General features: G+C 28.0%; 1 protein-coding gene across 3 annotated transcripts in view; it reads right to left on the bottom strand.

The window, feature by feature from the left end:
• LOC117176081 (regulator of G-protein signaling loco) overlaps nt 1-21,126 on the bottom strand; it is a 66,374-nt gene that overhangs the window by 15,440 nt on the left and 29,808 nt on the right. For 2 of the 3 annotated variants that reach the window (XM_033366096.1, XM_033366097.1), the window contains exons 4-8: nt 13,304-13,411; nt 10,817-11,041; nt 7,644-7,864; nt 4,623-4,815; nt 583-792 (exon numbers count right to left, since the gene is read on the bottom strand). In XM_033366096.1, coding sequence (XP_033221987.1) covers nt 583-792; nt 4,623-4,815; nt 7,644-7,864; nt 10,817-11,041; nt 13,304-13,411 — 957 coding nt within the window. The remainder of the gene's footprint in view (nt 1-582; nt 793-4,622; nt 4,816-7,643; nt 7,865-10,816; nt 11,042-13,303; nt 13,412-21,126) is intronic. The other variant, XM_033366098.1, reaches the window with a different exon arrangement.

Here is a 21,126-nt window from a genome sequence, read left to right as displayed (position 1 = left end):
AAATTTATAAGAAATCTTTGGCATAGTGACGAGATTATATTCTCAAGAGGAGAAAAGAAAGAAATTTGACGTCCCCACACAGTTTCTAATTCACCTGAAACTACAGCCAACTGTATATCAAAATTCTCTACACTTGAATTACCATTGATCAAAGTATAACTTTCTAATTTCATATCACACTTACCCCTATCGACCCTAGTTAAAAAAATGTATATTCTCAAATTATAAATATTAAGACGTGGCACACAATTAATGTCGTTGCCGTATTTCTACATTGTTTTCTCCTTCGAAACTCTTAAATTACATCCGATTCCTATTGTTAGTTGCCAAGGTGTGTGTGACGATCATGCACATAAATTATCTTGCGAGTCATTTTGCAAAATGGATGTGGTGTGTGACGAATATGACAATCGACCATGATAACCACTGAAGCGTGCATAGTGCGTACCGAATATTTCCGGTTTAAGTAATACATCTTCTAGGATAGAATGTGAATTATACAAGATAAGAGCCCAGCAGCCGAGCGTTTGGTATTAGTCGCATTTTACAACTTGCACCAGATGTACAGAAAGTAACACTAACCTCATCTGTGGCTAGTAAAAGTACGTCATAGTTAGAAAATCGCAGAGCTCGCTTATCGAGTAAGCGAGTCACCACGTCTTTAATGGTCTCCGTTTGGCAAGTGGGCACAACTGTAGTGGAACCATCGGGTAATATTACTCGGCACAAACCACTACATTTGGTGTGAATCTCTTTCTTTTCGTTCGAGTGCCCTTCGTAGGACGACACAGACTACAATTTACATTAAGTGGGTCATTATCCAATATTTCCTTCATTTATTATTTATTATTCTTTTCTAAACTTATACTCCTGGGTCAGTCCAGAATATATCATCTGATAATTATGTTGCGACCGATTTTCGAACAAATTTCTTAACGATTTGTAAGAAGTAAGCAAACCAAACATGATATATCACTTTGAGACAATTCCTCAATAATGAAAAAAAATATGCATCTTAAAAATGTCAAAAATAGAAGAAAAATTAAAATAGGATTATATAGACGAAACCGTCTAAAGTTGGGAACTAAAGTCTGGTCCCCTGACTTCTTTAGATTGCACCTCGCTCAAAAAATCTTTGAACTTTTTAATAATAAGCATCTGAAAACTTAAAGTCTTCCGAATTGAACGATATCATCACTTTTGTCCTAAACAATTTTTGTCAATAGTTAGAAGGCAAAACATCCAACAAAATAGAGGTTTCAGCTCCCTTTTTCAAGCGTCGATTTTCACCTGTTCCTAGAAAGCGGACGACATTAGGAAAAATCTGACAAAATTCACAGGTATTCATTTAACATTGTTTGATGCAATACATTTTTCAAAATTCTGAAATATTCAATACTTTACTTTTTACGAGGATTTATTTACAAATACTTTATCTTGAGAATAAAGGAAGATAGGAAGCCGTTTAATGGCTCTAAATGTGCAATTTTGTTCTGTGAGTCCAGTGCAATATTAAATTGATGTTAAAATCATTGTTACGCAATAAATATTATTTATCATTTTTGGCCGGATTGTAGCCATTAAACGACTTCCTAACTTCATTCGTTCTCAAGATAAATTACAAATAAATCCTCGTAAAAAGTAAATTATTGAATATTTCAGAATTTTTAAAGAACATCTGTGCATGTTTCAGATTTTATTTCATTAAACAATTCAGAGATTTTTGAGCGAGTTGCATTAACATTTGAGGGGCCTCGACTTTTGGCCCAAACTTTGACCCAATATTATCGATTTGCGCAATATATTAGCTGGGATTTATGCAGTTTTTATAACTTATTGAACACTTTAGTACAGAATATACAGATTTTAATGTATACATTTTGAAGGTTAGAGAATTTTTATTGCGGAATTTTAATAGAACATAACTTTTGGTTGTGAATAAAGGTCCAGTAATCATATTCCTCGAGACCTCAAAATACTAAAAACATGCAAAACTAATTTCTTTCTTCAAAAACTAGATTTATCATGTTTTGTTCGCTTACTCCGCGCATATTGTTTCTGGCTGTTATTAGGATTCGATTGTCCCATTTGTGTGAACTGATATCTTGCTCTTTTACAAAAATCGTTTTTAAATGTCGATTAGTTTGATGAAAATGACGCATGTACCACATTATAAAATGCAAATAGCTCAAAAAAGAGGAAATTGGGTAATTTTTGCACAAGAAATAAAATTTCTTTGAATATTCTTCAACGATTTTTCAACTATTTTTGCCATTAAAGACTTTATCTAAAAAAATCGATATACTTAGATTGAAAACCCATTCACAAAAGTCTAAAAAAATTCTAAAGCAAAATTGGTTAAATAAACAATTTTCATAAGTTTAAAAACTTCTAATTTCGGCCTTACTTTAATTAATACTTTCCACGGAATTTCGACACTACACTTTTCAATATTCTTAAACTTTGATTAAAAATAATTTAAGTTTCAACGGCTAAAATATTTTAGATTTCAAAAATATTTAACTTATATTGAATCTAGGAAAACATAATTTAGCTTAAAAGTTGTATTTAAATCCTTAATTTCGTTGTCTAAAATCGTTTAAAAAAAATTGATCAATTCGTTATTGGTAAGATTTAAAAATAAAATGTAATACTGCTCCATGGGGAAGTTTTTCGAAAATATCAGAACAATTACATTTTTACGAGATACCAATATTTTTTTATTTAAATATTATTGTCAATATTGATAAAGGGTATAAAATAGACCAAAGAAACACCAAATTTTGGCACATTTCACGGTAGGTTTCTCACGTATTACTGATTCGAATATATCAAAATTAAAATTATTCTTATTAAAATATTCACTGAAGTAAAGAGAATTTTGTAATGTGGTGTATGTGCGAATTTCACATAAATCATCGACATTTAAAACTGATTTTTTTAAAGAATAAAATATTATTTAACATAAATGGGAAATTTTTTTCTTAATGACAACCTAAAACAATCGTTAACCATTTTTTTCATAGCTCACAACGGCTATCAGACGATCTATTCTGGAATTAATCGCCTCAAAGTTCAAATTCAAGTTTCAAGGTTGCTACAGAATTTAAACAAAATCCCAAATTTAAAATGCCTTTGAAGAAAACAAATCGAAGCCAAATATAAATTTTAAATCGGTTCTCAAATTTGACCCTTGCGCATCGGGGTCAATTTCATTTATTGAAAATTTTTTCTGTGGGCAAAAACTTGTTGAAAATGGTCAAAAAAATAAGTATCTGTTTTTGTGGTATCTAAATAATTGCATGCTTCTTTGGTTTGACCTAAAGTAATTTTAAGAGCGAAAATTCCATTTTTTTTTAATTTGCAATAAACCAAATTAAAAAAAAAGAGTTTTTGTGCACCTGCAAAAGATTCTAACTTCATCACAATTTTTTTTTAAATTTATAATTTTATATTATGGTTCCCTAACAAAAAATCTGATTAGAAAAAATTCGCCATAATGTTTTAACTCACAGAAAACTGCTGAAAAGTTGAAACCTATATTTGGATGCGCTAAAAAAAAAAAACTTTAGCCTCAATTTGGCTTCTCCAAAAACAACTTATCAACATCACGCTGTTACTAAATTTGAAAATTCGTGTTTTTTAACCCACCCTAGTATTAAAACATAAAAGCCTAAACGCCAACTTTTACAAACCTTTTCCTAAACGAAAATTAGATGTTGGTTTTTTGAACATATTAAGTAGATTTAAAAAACCTAAAATTAAATCAATAAAAAATTTAAATAAATAAAATCAAATGTTTTAATAATTGATATTTATAAATATAACAATCTAACAAAATTATTTTATTAAACCAGAACTTCATCACTAAAATAGAAAAGAACATTAAATTCTTGAAAAAACACTCAGGAATTTGCGAAAATAATAATTTATGGGCACTTTCATACTTTAACCAAATTTTGTTTAAAAATTCTTTTAAAAAAGGCACTAATGAAATCAAATGATAGTCTATGGCCGCCTATTTGTTTCAAAAGATATACTCATGGATTATTAAAAAATATAGATAAGAAAAATACATATTTCATTAGTCCAGAATTTGAAAAGTAACAAAAAAAAATAGAAAACATCTTCTAATTAAAAAAAAAATAGAGCGTAATAAACGACAACAATAATTTGTATATTTTAAGAAGTAATTCATTAATAATTTTGAGGATTATACAAGCATAAAATATTATTTAATTATCCCACTGATTTTTTGTTTCAAAAAAATAATTACAAACTTACTGCAGTTTTTTAAATTGGCATTTTAAAATAAATGATATAGATAAACGTCACTTCCAGAAAATTTAAAGACTTCCTGTCTTCTATTTTTTTTTTTTTTTAATTCCAAGACTCTAGCAACCCTGAATCTTCAAATCATGAAGGAAAAGTCATGAATTTTGAAAAGTACTGGCACGTTTTTAAATATTGTCTAGTTATAGATCGTCCTTCGAATCAGAGAATTGCATTTTATAATCCGATATTCAGATTTGTTTTCAGTAAACTGTAGCTAATTATGTAAAAATTGATTAAGTGTCGTGTCAATGAAGACGAGGATGAATTATGGTTGTGTAAGTACTTACATGCTTGTTAAATGATTGCCTCAATGCCAGATCCCATGATGCTAATGACGATCTACTGCTGGATATGGATATACTGTCCTCATTGTTATTACCCTCCGCTTCCCTTTTAATAGTTGTAAAACTCTTGTACATAGTGTCACTCCGACTAGGGGTCTGGCTGTACTCTGACTCTCCTCGATCCTTAGACTTCGATCTAATAAAAAACGCTTTTTTAAAACCATTATATTAAAAAAAGATTCTAAAAAATTATCTTAAAACAACTCTTTCATAATTGTTAATCAGCGTATACATAATTCATAGATGATTTCAATATTTTTCAATCACAGGTTGGTCGTTTTTATCGCTGAAAAAAATACCCGGCCATTTTACGATTTTTACCCAATTTGAAGATATTTTTTCCGGCCATAGAAATTGAAAATACATATTTTTTCATCTGAAGTAACCGAAACTAAATAGCCATAAGAATTTAATTTTCTATCCGAACATATAAACTCTGTAGCAAAATAGTTGAAGTTTTATCCAAAAAAGAGACTATTTAACAAAATAGTTTAATTTAAACCAATATAGTTTAATTTTCAACCTAAAATGATTAATTACTAACCAAATGGTCGTATTTTCAAACTAAAGAAATAATTTTTATTCAAGAGAGATGAATTTTCAAAAAATAATAATAATTTTCAACCAAATAGTTGCGATTACAATAAAATAGTTGAACTTGCGAATAAACGAGACGATTTTTCAAGCCAACAAAAAACGAATTTTTTAGAAGGTAGTTGAATTTGTATTAAAAAACGTTCGTTTTCAAATAACAAAGATGAATTTTCAATATAAAAAAGAGGACTTTTCTACCATAAAAGATAAATTTTCTATCCAAACATATTAACTAATAATGAACACGTTATATAATGAAAACCCTCTAATCTCTTTAATTTATCGTCCGAAGAATTCGCATTTTTTAAACATTTTTTCTGGACCATACGAATGAAAATAGGTTTTGGTAACCACAGATTGCACAGACTAAAATGCTCTTAAAACATGAGAAATAGGGTGATTTTTCACGAAAACAGGGAAACAAATTCATAAAAATAAAACTAATTTATAGGTACGATATTGAATTCAATATAAAATGCTTTAAAAGTTGAATGATTTGGAAAATACTTGACTTTAAAAAAAAAGATTGAATTTCTAACCAAAAAGCTGCATGTGGAACCGAATGTTCGAAACTTCTAACAAAAGGATTCAATCAAGAACAGTTGAATTTATAACCAAAGAGTTCTGCTTTTACTCAAGAGACGAATTTTCAACAAAATAGTTGAAATTTCAACCAAGAGATGAGTTTTCAACCCAAGGAGGAATATTTGACAAAGTAATTGAGTTATCAAGATAAAAAGTTTAAAGAGGTTTTGAAAACACTTGGCTTTTTTTAAATAGTTGAATTTTCAGATAAACGTTCGAAATTTGAAAAAAAACTCAACCTCAACCAAAAGCAGTTGTATTTACAAGCAAATAATTGAACTTTTAAACAAAAGAGAAGAATTTTTAACAAAATAGTTAAAATTGTAACCAAAAGAGATGAATTTTCAATCCAAGGACGACTTAAAAGAAAAGGGTTGAATTTTCAAGTTATAAAGTTGAATGGATTAAAAAATACTTGATTAAAAACAAATTGAACTTCTAAATAAATAGTTGAATTTTAAACCAAATGGTCGAATTTTCAAACAAAACTATTCAATTTCAATAAAAAAGTAGTAGTTTTTAACAGAAAATATCATTTTTAACCAAGAAAAATCAACAAAAATGTTAATTTTCAACGTAGAGACATCAATTTTCAATAAAAAAGGATGAAGTTCCTATCCTACGAAGATATTGTCTAATCAAATGGTTGCATTTTTAAACAAAAGAGATCATTTTTAGTCAAGAAAGATATTTTTTTCAAACAAAATAATAATAATAATAATTTTCAATCAAATAGTTACAATTACAACAAAATAGTTGAATTTCCGACTAAGAGACGATTTTTCAAGAAAAAAAAAATAATTTTTTAGAGGGTAGTTGAATTTTAAATAAAAAGAGGTTAATTTTCAACCAAGAGAGATGAATTTCCAACAATAATGGGTGACTTTTCTACCATAACAAAATTAATTTTCTATCCAACCATTCGAGATTTCTATCAAAATAGTTGAAGTTTCATCCAAAAAAGAATTACTATTTAACAAAATAGTTCAATTTTAACCAATATAATTGAATTTTCAATCTTCAAAGATGAATTTCTAATCAAATGGTCGAATTTTTAAACGAAAAAGATAATTTTTAGTCAGTATAGATGAATTATCAAAAAAAAAAATAATTTTCAACCAAATAGTTGCGATTACAATAAAATAGTTGAACTTCCGTCTAAAAGAGACGATTTTTTAAACAACAAAAAACGAATTTTCTATAAGGTAGTTGAATTTGCAATAAAAACTTTCGTTTTCAAACAATAAGGATGAATTTTCAACAAAAAAGAGGACTTTTCTACCATGAAAGATTAGTTTTCTGTCCAAGCAGATGATCTTTCTACCAAAATAGTTGAAGTTTCATCCAAAAAAGAATGACAATTTAACAAAACAATTGAATTTAAACCTATTAATATAATTTAGTCCTATTAATTCAGTTTGCATTTACGGAGGAAAAAAACAGAAACGGGAAAAAAAAAATTCTTTAAAAAGGGAGATAGAGCAGAATAGAGGAAAATATGTGTAGAGTGTAAATAAAATTTAATATATTGCTTTTCTTACTGTACAAATATGGCTGCTGTTCAAGTTAGAACTAATAATTACTTTATTAACTTTAAGGTTTTTTTATTGAAAATTAAACCAAAATCCCGGTTTCCCGATCCGATTGGACTTTTACAAAAATTTAATTGCATTAATTTATAACATTTAATGTTTTTAAATGATACGTCTTTCACTTATATCAAGCATTTCCGAAAAAACTACTTTCTATTTTGAAGGATTCAAAAATCCGATAATCAGCATTTACCTGTTTTTTCTGTGCCAGGGAAGAATCGATTTTCGAAATCGGTCCTCGGCATCAGAATGGCTTTTCTTAAGTTTCACACTCGGGGAACTCGTTAAACTTAAATCCCCATCTTCAGTGCCAATTACACTGCTCCCATTTTCCAAACAACGACGATACAAATCGGATCTTAGGAACCTAGGATAGCTGTCGAATTTCATCAGATTGAAAACTTGCTTTTGCGCCTGTGAAATAGAGAATCATTTATTTCTATAATAGTATATAATTTTTAAAAACTTGTTCTACAGAAGTTGCAACTTTGTACTTTTAATATATTTTTTTAAGTGACTCAAAATGTGCAAAAAAATTTCGCGGTCATTGAAATTAAAGAATTTTAACTCTTAAATTGAAAAAATTTTCATTTAAACTAACCAAAACTTAGATGGAAATTAAATCACTCAAATTGCAACTCTTGAATTTTCAACTTTTATCATTAAATATTAAAATTTTGTATTCAAAGGCTCAATAACTTTCACGTATAAAATGAAAGCTTCTTAATTTTCCAATTAAACAATGTTAAATTAAATCCCATTAAACTGGGAAGCTTTACATTTTCAACTTTGATTAATTTTTAAATTTGATAAATTGAACCATTCAAAGATTTCTAATTAAAATATAAAACCAAACTATCATTTTCAATGCTCTAAATTTAAACTCATTCGAACTTTCAACCTATATTCATAAAAATATTTAAAATAAAATATGTCCCTCTTCCAATTGAGTAAAAAATTGAAAAAAGGTTCCCCCTTTCATCTGAATGCTAAAAATACAAAAGTTGACCCCCAACCACTCTTTAAAAATGTTAAAAGAAAAAATGTGCAAATTCCATTTAATAGAAACAATTTATAACCCAAATTCCATCCCTTTCCAACCAATAAAATTTGTTGTAAATAAAAGATGTGCCTCTTTCAGTTTAATAAAACTTAAAAACCAACATTTCCTCCTTTGCAACTCGATAAAATGTTAAAAATAGAAAAGTAACCCTCTTCCAATTCAGAATAAAATATTGACCCCCCCCCCCCCCCCCCCCCCAACTGAATAAAAATGCTAAAAAGAACAAATTGCCCCTTCCAAATTAAGAGCAAAAATTTCTTCCTCTGACCTTTATTTTCATTTTAAATCATATGGCATTTGGTAGATTTGGCAGATGGGAAAGACAAAAAGATGAATTGCATTTTGCTATTTTGCTAGTTGTTGCTGGTAGAATTAGGTAGGGAGGTCGAAAACTTTATTTTCAAAATTCCCCGATTTTCCTTTGTCCAATTTTTCATTTTTTCTGACCTTCAAATACTAGCATTTTAATCTTGTAATATTTTTAACATAGGATCTTAATGGAATAAAATAATATTTCAGATATAAATTTAAAATTTTAAAATTGATCCATAATTATATTTTAAACCAGAAAAATTCTTTTTTAACAAGACTTGAGTTATTAGCCTCAAAAGACGAATTCTTAACAAAAAAGTGTAACTGTCGATATTCCAAACAACAAATATGAAGTTTCATCCAAAAGTAATGAATTTTAAAATAAAAAATGCGAATTTTTAACAAATAAAAATGTTTAGTCATTAAAAAAAAGTTCATCTCCATTGTTGAATCTTCAAACCAACAGAAAACAAATCAATTGAACTTCCAACCAAAAAAAATGAATATTGAGCAAAAAAATTAATTTCCAAGAAAATAGATAAATTTTTAACCAAAGCGATAAACCTATAGTCAGATTAATAAATTTTTAACAAAGTAGTTCAACTATTACCCACACAGTTGAATTTTCAATTGGAAATAATCAATTTTTAACAAAAAAGTTCAACCGAATAGATGAATTTTCAAATAAAAGCATGAATCTTAAAAATTTATTTCTTAACAAAGTCAAAAGTAGTTTAATTTTCATCCAAAAAAGATTTTAGCTTGAACTTTCAACATCAAAATATGATTTTAAATCATAAGTAAATTTTCTATAAAGATACTTTAGGTATGAACCCATAAAGACAAATTTTCAACGAAACAGTTTAGTTTTCAACCAAAAAGTTGCGTTTTTATCGGAGAAAGGTGAAATTTCTACTAAAACAGATAAACTTTTAAATAAAAGGGATAAATTTAAAAAAAAGTTAAGTTTTTATCAAACAAAAAAAAAATATTCCAGTTGACTTTTAAACACCAAAATAAGAATTTTAAACAAAAAGTACATTTTTACTAAATAGTTGCATTTTTACTAAATAGTTGCATTTTCACCCAAACAGTTGCTTTTTAACCAAGAAAGATGCAATTTCTATTAAAATAGATGAATTTTTAAATTAAAAAGGTAAATCTCCAACAACAAAAATAGTATCTTTTTTTAAGAGTAAATTTCAATATTAGGTGAATACTATTAAATATATATCGATATGTCCACAAAGTGCTGAATCATCAATATATCTTGCATAAAAATCAAAATTAAACTCAATTTGTTCAAAAAATGTATTTTATAAATCCTCCATAACTATTTGTGCTAGAATGAAAGAAAAACCTGATCCAACGGGAGTTTCAAATATTTTTATAATAATTATTGTTAAACTCATAAAAAAGCCAAATAAAAAACATAATTTATAGTCAAGGAATTGGGTTTTTTTTTAGAAATTATGGCATGAATTTTTATTAAGTCCCATCGTTTTTTTAAGACATTTTCAACTCTTTCAAAAGCAATGTTTGGAAGCATGTTCATTACATCAAAAGACCCCAAAATGTGATCAGAAGGTATTTTAACATTCTCAATTAACTTTAATACGGCAATACGTCAATTGATGTTTGTAAAATTTCTATGCATTTTTTATGATTTCACTGAGTAACTCTTCCAATTTTCTAGTTGAAGAACCTATTGTCGAAATTACTAAAGAGAGATTCGTATTACTTGTATCAATATCACATCTTTTAATACTATTACCCAAATATTTTTCAATTTTCAACTTCTCTCAAATTTTAAAAGCATTATTTTGAAGCATTCTTCTGGAATTTTCAAGATTATCTAGAAAACTGTCTTTATCATTCAAAATATGCAAAAAAAATTTTTTTATTATAAACCGCCCTAAAAAATCGCTTACTATAATACTCCCCTGAGCAACGTTCGTTATTTATTTTTCAAGTGGAAAAAATGACGGTACCTGCATGAAGAGATCGGCGGGAGCTACATTAAGAAGCTCTTGAGTGATTTGTCCAGCTGCATGACTGTCAACATTAACAGGTTCCGCAGCGGTTGCTGATAAATGACGCTGGTATATCTGACGAGCTAATCTTCGTCTACTTGCGAGGTCTTCAGTGTCTGTGTATCTTTCACAGGCTGCCCAGAAGTAGATATTTTCATGACTAAATTCCTTCTTGAGAAACTCCTTAAAAACGAGAAAACAAGAACTTCTGTTATTCACTTGCCCAAACATTTTTTATATTACTTGCCAACAAACACCAACGTCTGTAAGGGGACGTCCATAAATTACTGTGGGGAAGGAGAGGGAGGGGGGGGGGTCCAGCGGAAGTAACGTTACGAATTTAGATAACACTCAGTACGTTTACTGAGCATAAATTTTAACAGGGTTAGAAATTCAACTTTTTTGGACTAACAGTTCATTTTTTCGCTTGAAAAATCTACTATTGATGCGTTGGTTTACAATACATCTCGTTTGGTTAAAAATTCTAATAGCCGGTTGGAAATTTAATTATTTTGTCGAAAATGCAACTACATTGTTAAATACGATTTTTTTAGTCAAAGATTTTTTTTGCTACACTTTTAACTGTTTGGTTGAAAATTCGTTGTATCTTTGACTGAAAATTAATGTTTGAATTTAATTTTTCATTTATTGAAAAATAATAAAAGAAAGTTCAACTCGTTGATTAAAAATTCAATTTTTTGGATGAAAAATAATCTATTTACATACGGGGAGGGGGCGCAAAAATAGCCTAAAATTGTTAACGTAGTGTACGAAGTACCCTTATATTTAATTTAAATATTAAATGTTATCTCTGCAAGAATTAGAAGCAAAGAAAAACATGAATAAGTTAATGCGGGATTTTAAATCGTAATAAGGTGTTCTTAAAAGACATTCTGGAATTCTGATTCTTACTGACGTCTTCTCAGTTTTAGTGACACTTTTTTTAATAGTTAAATTTTTATTATATTTACCATTGAAATCTCTTAAATTTTACACATGTGTAAATAAAAATTCTTAAATTTAGATGATTTTGAAGATCATAAGTCAAGTTTTCAATTCTAAAACTTCCAAACTGAAGAAATTCCGATTGTAAATCCCAAAAATTACAGCTTTTTAAATTGTAAAACTTGCATAATTTTTAATTTCATATTTTCAAACTCAAAACTTCCATTTTATAGGTGCATAAATAGAAATTCTTAAATGTGGATAATTTTGAAGATAATTTTGTAAATGGTTCATATTAAAAGCGCTTTAATTACAAAAATGTACAATACAAAGTTTCAACATTTTAAAGAGTTGCAATTGAGAAGTCTTGAATATTATAGAGATATAAATAAAAATTCCTAAACTTACAAATTGAAGTTATTTTTAATCTAAAGCATCGAAATTACAGAATTTCAAATTGAAAAAATTAGAACTTATATAATTTATAATTATAAATTTAAAACCTTTAATTTTGAAGATTTACAATTTACAGTTCTGCATTTTGAGAAGTTACAATTGAAAATGCTCGAAATTTGAAAATATATAATTACAACTTATTTATTTTTCGAAATTGACATTTTAAGCTTCTAAAGTTATGTAATTTGGAGAATTTTTTTTAAATAGTTCAACTTGGAAGACAGATATTTGAAAATCCTTCAACTGTCATGATTTTCAATGAAATTTTTTCAATTTTAAAGGTTTGTAATTGAAAACTCATTCATTTTAAAGATTTATAAATAAAAGTTCTTTTTTATGATTTGGAAACTTTTAAGTAAAGTTTTAAATTCGAAATCTTTCAAATGGAAGAAATTTCCAATTTAAAGCATAAAAATTACAGAATTTTTAATCATAGAACATGCATAATTTTTAATTATAAATTGTCCAAATTAAAAACTACTTCGTTTTAAAGATTTACAATCCCCAGTTCTACCATTTTTAAGATTTACAATTGAAAATTTCTAAACTTTAACGATTTGCAGTTAAATGGCTACAATATTAAATGGGTATACATTTTTTATTTTGATAATTTTTAACATCAAAAGTCAACAGTTTTCAATTCTAAATCTACCTAATTGATGAAATTTTAGATATAAATCATCAAAATTACAGAATTTTTAATCGTTAAACTTAAAACATGAATAATTTTGTATTGTACATTTCCAAAATTCAAAACTTCAATTATACAGATTGAAAATTAAAAGATCTGTAATTTTGAAGTTACATTTAAATGTAAATCCTAATTGTTAATGTTACAGAATATCAAGTTTTCAAAACCCAAATAATTTAAATTGATGTTCTTCAAAATTTGGAATTGTTTTTTCTCAAAACCTGAAAACTTCTGATTGATTCTAGTTTTAACTTTTCAAATTGTGAAATATCATTTCATAAAGCTTGTTAACAATTTTTATTTCTAGAAGTAATGCAACGATCGTTAAAAGTTAATTGACGGACAGTACTTACAGCGAACGTTTGCAATCCCTTCGGGTCTCCCAATAGTTTCTCGAAACTAGAAGCCCACGAATGTACATTGTAATTGGCAGTCTTGTCACACGATTCTGTACTTCCATGCTGCAACAGATAAATAACAAAACTTTATTATTTGCTCCTTCAAATTAAGTTTTTCAATATCCTTTATTCCTTTATTCTGTTCTACACTTCAGTACTTTCTAACATATTCTTTTGAGTAGAGAATCCTGAGTTGTTTAAAGCATTTTTCTGAGTAAGCTGTAAAGAAATAATTTGAAAAACACAAAAATGACTATTTTATAAACCTGCTTTCTCTGTTTTTGGTTCTTTGGATTAAACATGTTTATTATAATCTATATTTTTTTATCAGTTAAAAGCTTTCAGATCTTCACAACTTTTTTAAAGATAATGTAAAAAAATGTGTAAAAACCAGAACCTACACCTTTTTTATGCACGAAAATAACAAAATTATAAAGATATGTAATAATTTTTTCTAATACAAAATTTGCTAATATATCAAACCAAGTCACGAATAGCAATCAACTCCAAATTATTTATACTTTATTAGATAGTTTATTATTGATTGGGAATTCATATTTTTTAGTTAAAAATGTTATTTGATTGAAATTTTTAATTATGTTCTTGAAAATTCAACTATTTAGTTGAAAATTAACTTTTTTATTGAAAATTCATCACTTCGTGTATCAACATTTTACAAGTATATTAAAAAAAATTAATAAAGTATAAAATTCAACTGTAGAAAATGTGTCTTATATCTTTCTGTTTTTATGCTGATCTTATATCAATATTCAAATATAGGTATAGGATCAGCGTAAAAAGAGAAAGATCACCGAATATAAATTATACTTGGTTAAAAGATGAACTAATTTGTTAAAAGGTGATTTTTTGATTGAAGATTAATTATTTTAGTTGAAAATTCGAGTTTCTTGGCAGAAAATTAATATTCTTTATTGAAAATTCAACTACTATTTGGTGATTGAAATTAGAAAATCGGAACTCTTAAAGCTGAGACTTTTTAATTTAAAGTAATAAAAAATGAACTGTAAATTAAAGCACTCAAGGTGAAACTCTTTTGTATTTTAAACTTTTAAAATTGAAGCTTAAAACATTTTTAATTCAGAAATGTGATCAATTATTGCTAAATATTAAAAAATTGTTTTATTTCAATTAACATATTTTTGAATGGTCGAAATTTCGCACAAAAAAGACTAAACTTAAATTAAAAGCAGTTTCATCTTTAACAAAATACTTGAATTTTCAAGCCAAAAAACAAAGTTTTTAGAAGACAGTGGAATTTTTAACAAAAAAGTTCATTTCCAATCAAGAAAGATTACTGAAAAAATATGAATTTTCGATAACAAAATAATTAAATACGATAAAAAAATAATTACATTTTCAACCTAATAATAAAATTTGGAACCAAAAATAGTTGGATTTTCAATAAAATGGGCAAGTTTCTTAAAAATAGAAGAAAGAAGAATTTAAAAAAAAAAGGAAAGAATGGGAAGTCTGATATTGAATAGCATTTTCAAAACACTGATTACTATAGATTTGGTACATAGATTAATAAAATTGCCTGTTTTTTATAGATACAATCTAACATGCGATGGATTCAAACGGTTGATGAGCGAATTATCCTTGCTATCAAAAAGTTACAAGATACTGCGTTCATCTCCCTCGTAAATGAACTTCGAAAAAAGTACATCAGGACCGCAAGTAACAAGCAGCAGCTGCGTGAATTGATAATTAACCCAGGTTTCAATCGAATTGTTTCTTTATTAATTTTAATATAAATTTGCAGTTACATTTGTCTTTAAAATATAAATTATAGTAAGAATATGTATATGTGCAAAGATTACATATGTAAATGACTACGTATGTATCTAGGTTATATAATATACTCTCAATAATTAAATGTGTTTCTATAAACTTCACACATATTTTTTTACTATTTAAATATTGTTACCATTGCTGGAATTTCTGTTCCTGTCCAGTAAAATTTAGAAACGGTTTCTGCATAAAGCTTTAGTGTCGCGTCTGCGAAATTCCTACAGAAATTTAAAAAAAATTATAGGAAAAATTTGGACAACGGATTCGTTTTTAGGGCATCAAAATCCTTCGGGGTCACCTATTCCAGTCTTTGGATACAAAAAAGTTAGTTTTTGTCGGCCTGTGTTATCCTATGATGCTCTCATTATTTATGGTAGCTGATTAAAAAATTGTAGCAATTCAATAATTGAAAGCAGAGCATTTTCCAGATGAAATATGATTTTTATAAGACACATGTTAGGAAATAGTAAAGTCCTTGTATCAGATAATAGTCTATTGAGTTAATTGCTTCAGCATTTCTGGAACAAATTGCTTTGCCCACATTCCGACGTCAGTGACCACTGACCAGTGTTTGAACGTGATGAGCGTTAATGAGTCCGTTGATGTAACAATACACGTCTTCACAAAATAAATTTACAGAGGAAGTACAGGGTGCAGTCACGAATTTCATGTCCAAAAGCAGAATCGAATGAGAAGCATAAAAAAAATGTTCCTGTCTTCTCAGAATCAACACGTATGAACGAAGCCGATGCGATTCGCAGAAGCATCCACTTCAATTAAATGTAAATTGAGTGGGCCAATCCGAAGAAAATGCAGAGTCCAAATTTAAAAACTATTCTCTCTTAAAGCGCTTAACTTGCAGTCTATTATGATTTAAAGATTTCAAAATGTAAAGAATTCAAATTTGAACGATTTTTAAATTATAAAATTAAATTGCAAATTCCATACAACGCTAAAGTTAAAAAAGAACCCGATAATTATTATAATATGGGGGAATTTTGATTAAAGATTTTAAAATATACACCTACGCTAACGTGAAGTGATCTGCCACAACTAAAAATATGTACTGCAATATTAAATAATAAACGGCATTTTGTCGTTTCGCATTAAAATTCTATAATTTCAAATTAAAAAATCCTTTATAGCTAAATAATTTTAAAATAAGGTTGAAATTGAAATATCATATTAAAAAAATTCGAAATTTTATAACTTAAAAAGAAAGCCTTTCAATTATACTTGACCGACTATAAAGTTTAGAACACTCAACATCGCAGGTTAAGATTTAAGTATTACAGACTCTCTCTTCTGTACAATTTACATAAATTGTTCAGAATTATGCAATTTCTAATTGAAAGCCATAACAATGAAAAACAATTGTAATTGAAAAAGTTTAAAGAATAGTTCATATAAAATTTTATAAATTAGATAATTTAAAATTAACGTAGCGTTTGAAATTCAGAACTTAATCATTATTTTGAATCTTTCGAAAATTGAAATTAAAATGCTTTAAAATTTAAGACCATTAGAGTACACTGTTCTAAATTTTAAGAAAACTGTAAATTTGGGAAGTGTTTTTTTTTTAAGCTCTAGTTATAAGCTGCACAGTTTTAAGTCGTTAAATGAAAAATCTTTAATTAAGGAAAAAGGAAACTTTACTACGCTCTAAGTTTACGGAATTATCAAAATAACGATAAAATTTTTTTTTAAATATCGTAAAATTTTGAATAATTTTTATATAGCCGCTCATAATATAAAAATGTTCTTAAATTTATAAAAACATGAGTGATGAAATGGCAAATTTTCAAAGTTTGTACTTTTATAAATCTAAGAGTTTAAAGATTTCTGGTTAAAAAATATAAATCTAAGCTATCATTTTCAATGCTCTAATTTGAGGAATAAATCAATACCTACATTACATTCACACATACATTCCATGTAACACTCCCTCTTAAAATATTTGATTTATAATTGTTTATTTTATATTATCAGTCAAATATTTCTAAATATCAAAACATTGTAATTTTTTTTTTATTAAAAAATATTTAAATTGAATTTCTTAAAAATGTAATATTTTAGACTGAGACGCGCTTGAATAGGATTTGTAATTGAACAAAAGCGTTTCATTATGAATCAATCAATTTTAAATGATTAAAAAATTTAAATAGTTTATAAATTTTTAATCTGACGTTTAAATTTGTTTAGCGAACGAAAAAACTTCAATTTTTAAAGTTAAAATCCGTAAATTGTTTAATGTTGAATAATTTGAACAACTAATTCATTTATATTTACAGATGATCAACTTAAAACATTTTTTATCAAAATTTTTCAATTTCAGACGCTATTAGTTTTTAATTACTTAACCTGGAGATGATTAGAGTTGAGATTTTGTTTAATTCTGTGTCGATATGAGTCAGTTGAATAACCATTAATTTGCCTAAAAACATTATTTGCTAATGGTAAACCGTTTAAGCAATAATATATTTTTCCACATTTTTGTATGAAATGTTTATTAAATACTCAAGTAAAATTATGCAAATATAATATTCTTTAATATTCTTGATTAACAGTCATCCAATGAACTCTCAGTAGGGAATTTAGGAAATTAAAAAAAAAAACTTTGATAATTTCCTTGTAATTCTTCAATACTGCGAAACCCAAACAGGACAATTTTTAAAGAAAATTATTTTAGAATTACGCATTGTAAGCTGAATGATTTCATCATTAAATAAGTTAACAATTAAGGAACTTAACTTCTAAAAATCCTTTCAAATAAAACGAATGTACATAACATTTTGAATTCGATATGAAACTCTTAAATTCCTAAGATTTTAAGTCCAGATATACAGTCAAACTCTTCTATAGCGCCGATTTTGGGGTTGACGTTGGGTGGGAACTAACTGATTATTTTCCGCTCCGCTTTTATTTGTTCATGCCTGAGTGCTCGCCTGAATGAAAAACCGCAGACCCCGCGCAATACGCGCAGCTCCTGTTACACCTACCTGTGGCACGGCGTCAATTCTCGAAAGAGCTATATAAGGGAGGGCTATTGAACGGTTTCACTGTATATTAAATTTGCAACAAACAAGACTAATTTTCTAACCCAAAAGATGAATTTTCAATCAAATATCTGAACTTTCCACTTGAAAATGATAAATTTAAAACAAAAAATGGAATACTGAAATTCTCGGACCAAAAAATTAATTTTTATACAAAAAAAAACCAACGAAATTTCAACAAAAAAGTTAAATAATTCAATTTTTAACCAAAAAGATCAATCATCCAGCAACAAGATCAATTTTCTACTAAAAGAACACGATTTTGTTTACAAAATCGTTGCATTTTAAAGCCAAAAGGATGAAATATTTACAAAAACGGTTTATTTTCCCACTGATAGTATGATTTTTTAATAAAAAAAACTTAATTTTTCAATAAAAAAGCTTAATTTTTCAATAAAAATATCAATTTTTAACTAAAAGTAGAATAGTTATATTGTTACTTTAAAAAATATATTTTCAACAAAAAACGAACTTCCAACAAAACAGTTACAATTACAAAAAAAAAGAAGAAATGAGCTTCCAACGAAAATGATGAATCTTAAAAAAAAATTAATTTTCAACAAGAGTTCAACCCAAAAGATGATTTCTAACCCGGAAGATTATTTTTTCCTGTAATGGTATAGTTAAATTTTCAACTAAGTAGCTGAAATTCTGGCCAAAAAAGATGACTTTTCAACCAAAAGTAGTTGATTTTCCTGATTGGGTTCTATTAATTTAGAAAGGAAATTAGAATTCATTAAAATTAATCATCATGAATCATACTAAATGTTATCTAAGTTCGTAACGCTACATCAACTGACCCTCTCCCAATCCCTGTTACCAACCATCATTTTTAGCGTGAGCCCCACCCCCCTCTCAAATTGATAACGTAGTTTATGGAGGGTCCCCAATAAAATCTCTAATCCTGATCCAAAAAGAAAACTATGTTCCATCATTCATCATTTCGACACGTTCTCGATCTCCTAAGTCCACATAACCGTGCATTGCTCCTTAGTGTTTTACCTTACCGATGAGCGTTCCATGTTTCGTAGCTTGCGGTTTCTCCTTGCAGTCCCGTAATCCCATTTAATTTACTTGAACGAACTCCCTCCGAACATCAAGCTAGTATTAGGTATAGCAATACACACCGACCTTTGTCACTCGTTTTATTACTTTATTCACGATCACGATTCTCGCGAGTAAGACTCATCGCTATTATCATAATCATAATAGAAAATTGTGGAGGAAAATGATGAAAAATCGTCTCTCAGATCGCTCTAGTGCTAGTGACTAGAGATGATAAAATGAGATAAGAGCACCTCTGATTCTCGTTTTTCTTGCTTCATTAACAAGGGGCTCCGCCCAATACTGTCCTCGATTCTAGGTGATACCACTGCTGACAAACACTGACAAGCACCTCTCAAAAAGGGGTGTACTCTCTTGACAGCCATGCACTCACTCACCGATGACGAACCTGTTTCAAAGAGTTTCAGGCACACAAGAAAGAACATGCAAGCAATGTGCTCGGTGCTCGCTGATCGCGGTATTACTACCAGAGTTTAAGTTTTCAGCCTCTCAACTACGTTGCGTTCTCTGCCGCGCCGCGCCTTCCATGCTAGCTCGGAAGAGTTCGAGTTTGAGCTCTACTTCCCTTCCAGAGGAAAGGGGAATTCTACGTACCTACTGTGTCACGAAGCAGTGGCGTAGTTACTTTATTTGTTATAGTCAGAGACAGGATTTTTATTTAAACAAATTAAATAGGGGATACCACCCGAAAGTAGATAGGGGGTCGTTCAAAAACAACGACACATTAACACAAAGTGAGAAAAAGGTAACTTTTTTTTATAAAAATCGACGAGCAGTACAACTTTTAACGAATTTCGACGTTTTCTTTTACAAATGACGTAAGTCTTCCAGGTATAATGATTGACAGCGAATATTTCACTCTGACTTAACAAAAATTCGTTATTTATTTAACAACAAATGTTTAACATTTTATTTTAAAACTTTTCAGTCATGCCAGAGGTGGTGGAATTAGTTTTAAGATTTGCAAATAAAACAGATCATAAATCAATGTAATGACTAACTAAAAATCATGTACAGCAGGTTAGAGTAAGAAAAAAATGGTTTACAATGTTATAAACAAACTATTGATCAAAGGTCATTTTTTCGTGATTCGCAATCTACGCGTGCCCAGCACACGGTGAGCCTCAACCAACTTTAACCTAAGAAAGATATTTCAAAAAGTTTTTTTTCAGAATATTATTCTTGAATAGTATACGCAGAAAAAATAAAGTAATCGTGGGAGCACTTTTTTTCTAAATTACAAATTCTTATTGAAAAAAAAAATCTACAAATTGTTCCTTTAATGAAAAAGATTATTAAAGACTTGTATCACTGGTAATTATATATTTGTATATGCATTTATATAATATAAATATTTTTGATATGCAATTAGAAAAATCGTGGCACCATTTCTATTTTTATTATTTTTCTTTTCTGTATTTCAAATAAATTAGCCATCTTTTTGCTTAATAGCTAGGTAAAAAAATATTCTTAAATTATGTTCTAAAATGAGGACTGTATATTTTACAGAGATTTTGGTATATTTTAAAAAGCCGTCTTATCACAGCAAAAGTGGTTGAAACATTTTTTAATCACCGTTTCATCTCAGTTTGTAATTAAACGATGCTGGCATGAATTAAAAATAAAAGCTTACAATTTTGAAAAAAAATTGGTATGGGGAAATTTTTTTTAAAGCACTTTTATGGAAAAATAAAATAGTACCCAATAAGCATCATCTAACTTCAAGGATCTTTTGGTTATTGTTATATATATATATATAATTAAAAATTTGTCATAAAGACAACCGCAGGATTTCGCCGGGAGCGGGTGCTAATCTGAAAAATTGCACCCGCTTCCAGCGAAATC

This window comes from Belonocnema kinseyi, chromosome 7, assembly GCF_010883055.1.
Source record: "Belonocnema kinseyi isolate 2016_QV_RU_SX_M_011 chromosome 7, B_treatae_v1, whole genome shotgun sequence".
Taxonomy (NCBI): domain Eukaryota; kingdom Metazoa; phylum Arthropoda; class Insecta; order Hymenoptera; family Cynipidae; genus Belonocnema; species Belonocnema kinseyi.
Note: the sequence above shows the minus strand (reverse complement) of the source record. Positions and strands in the feature narration are given on the sequence as shown.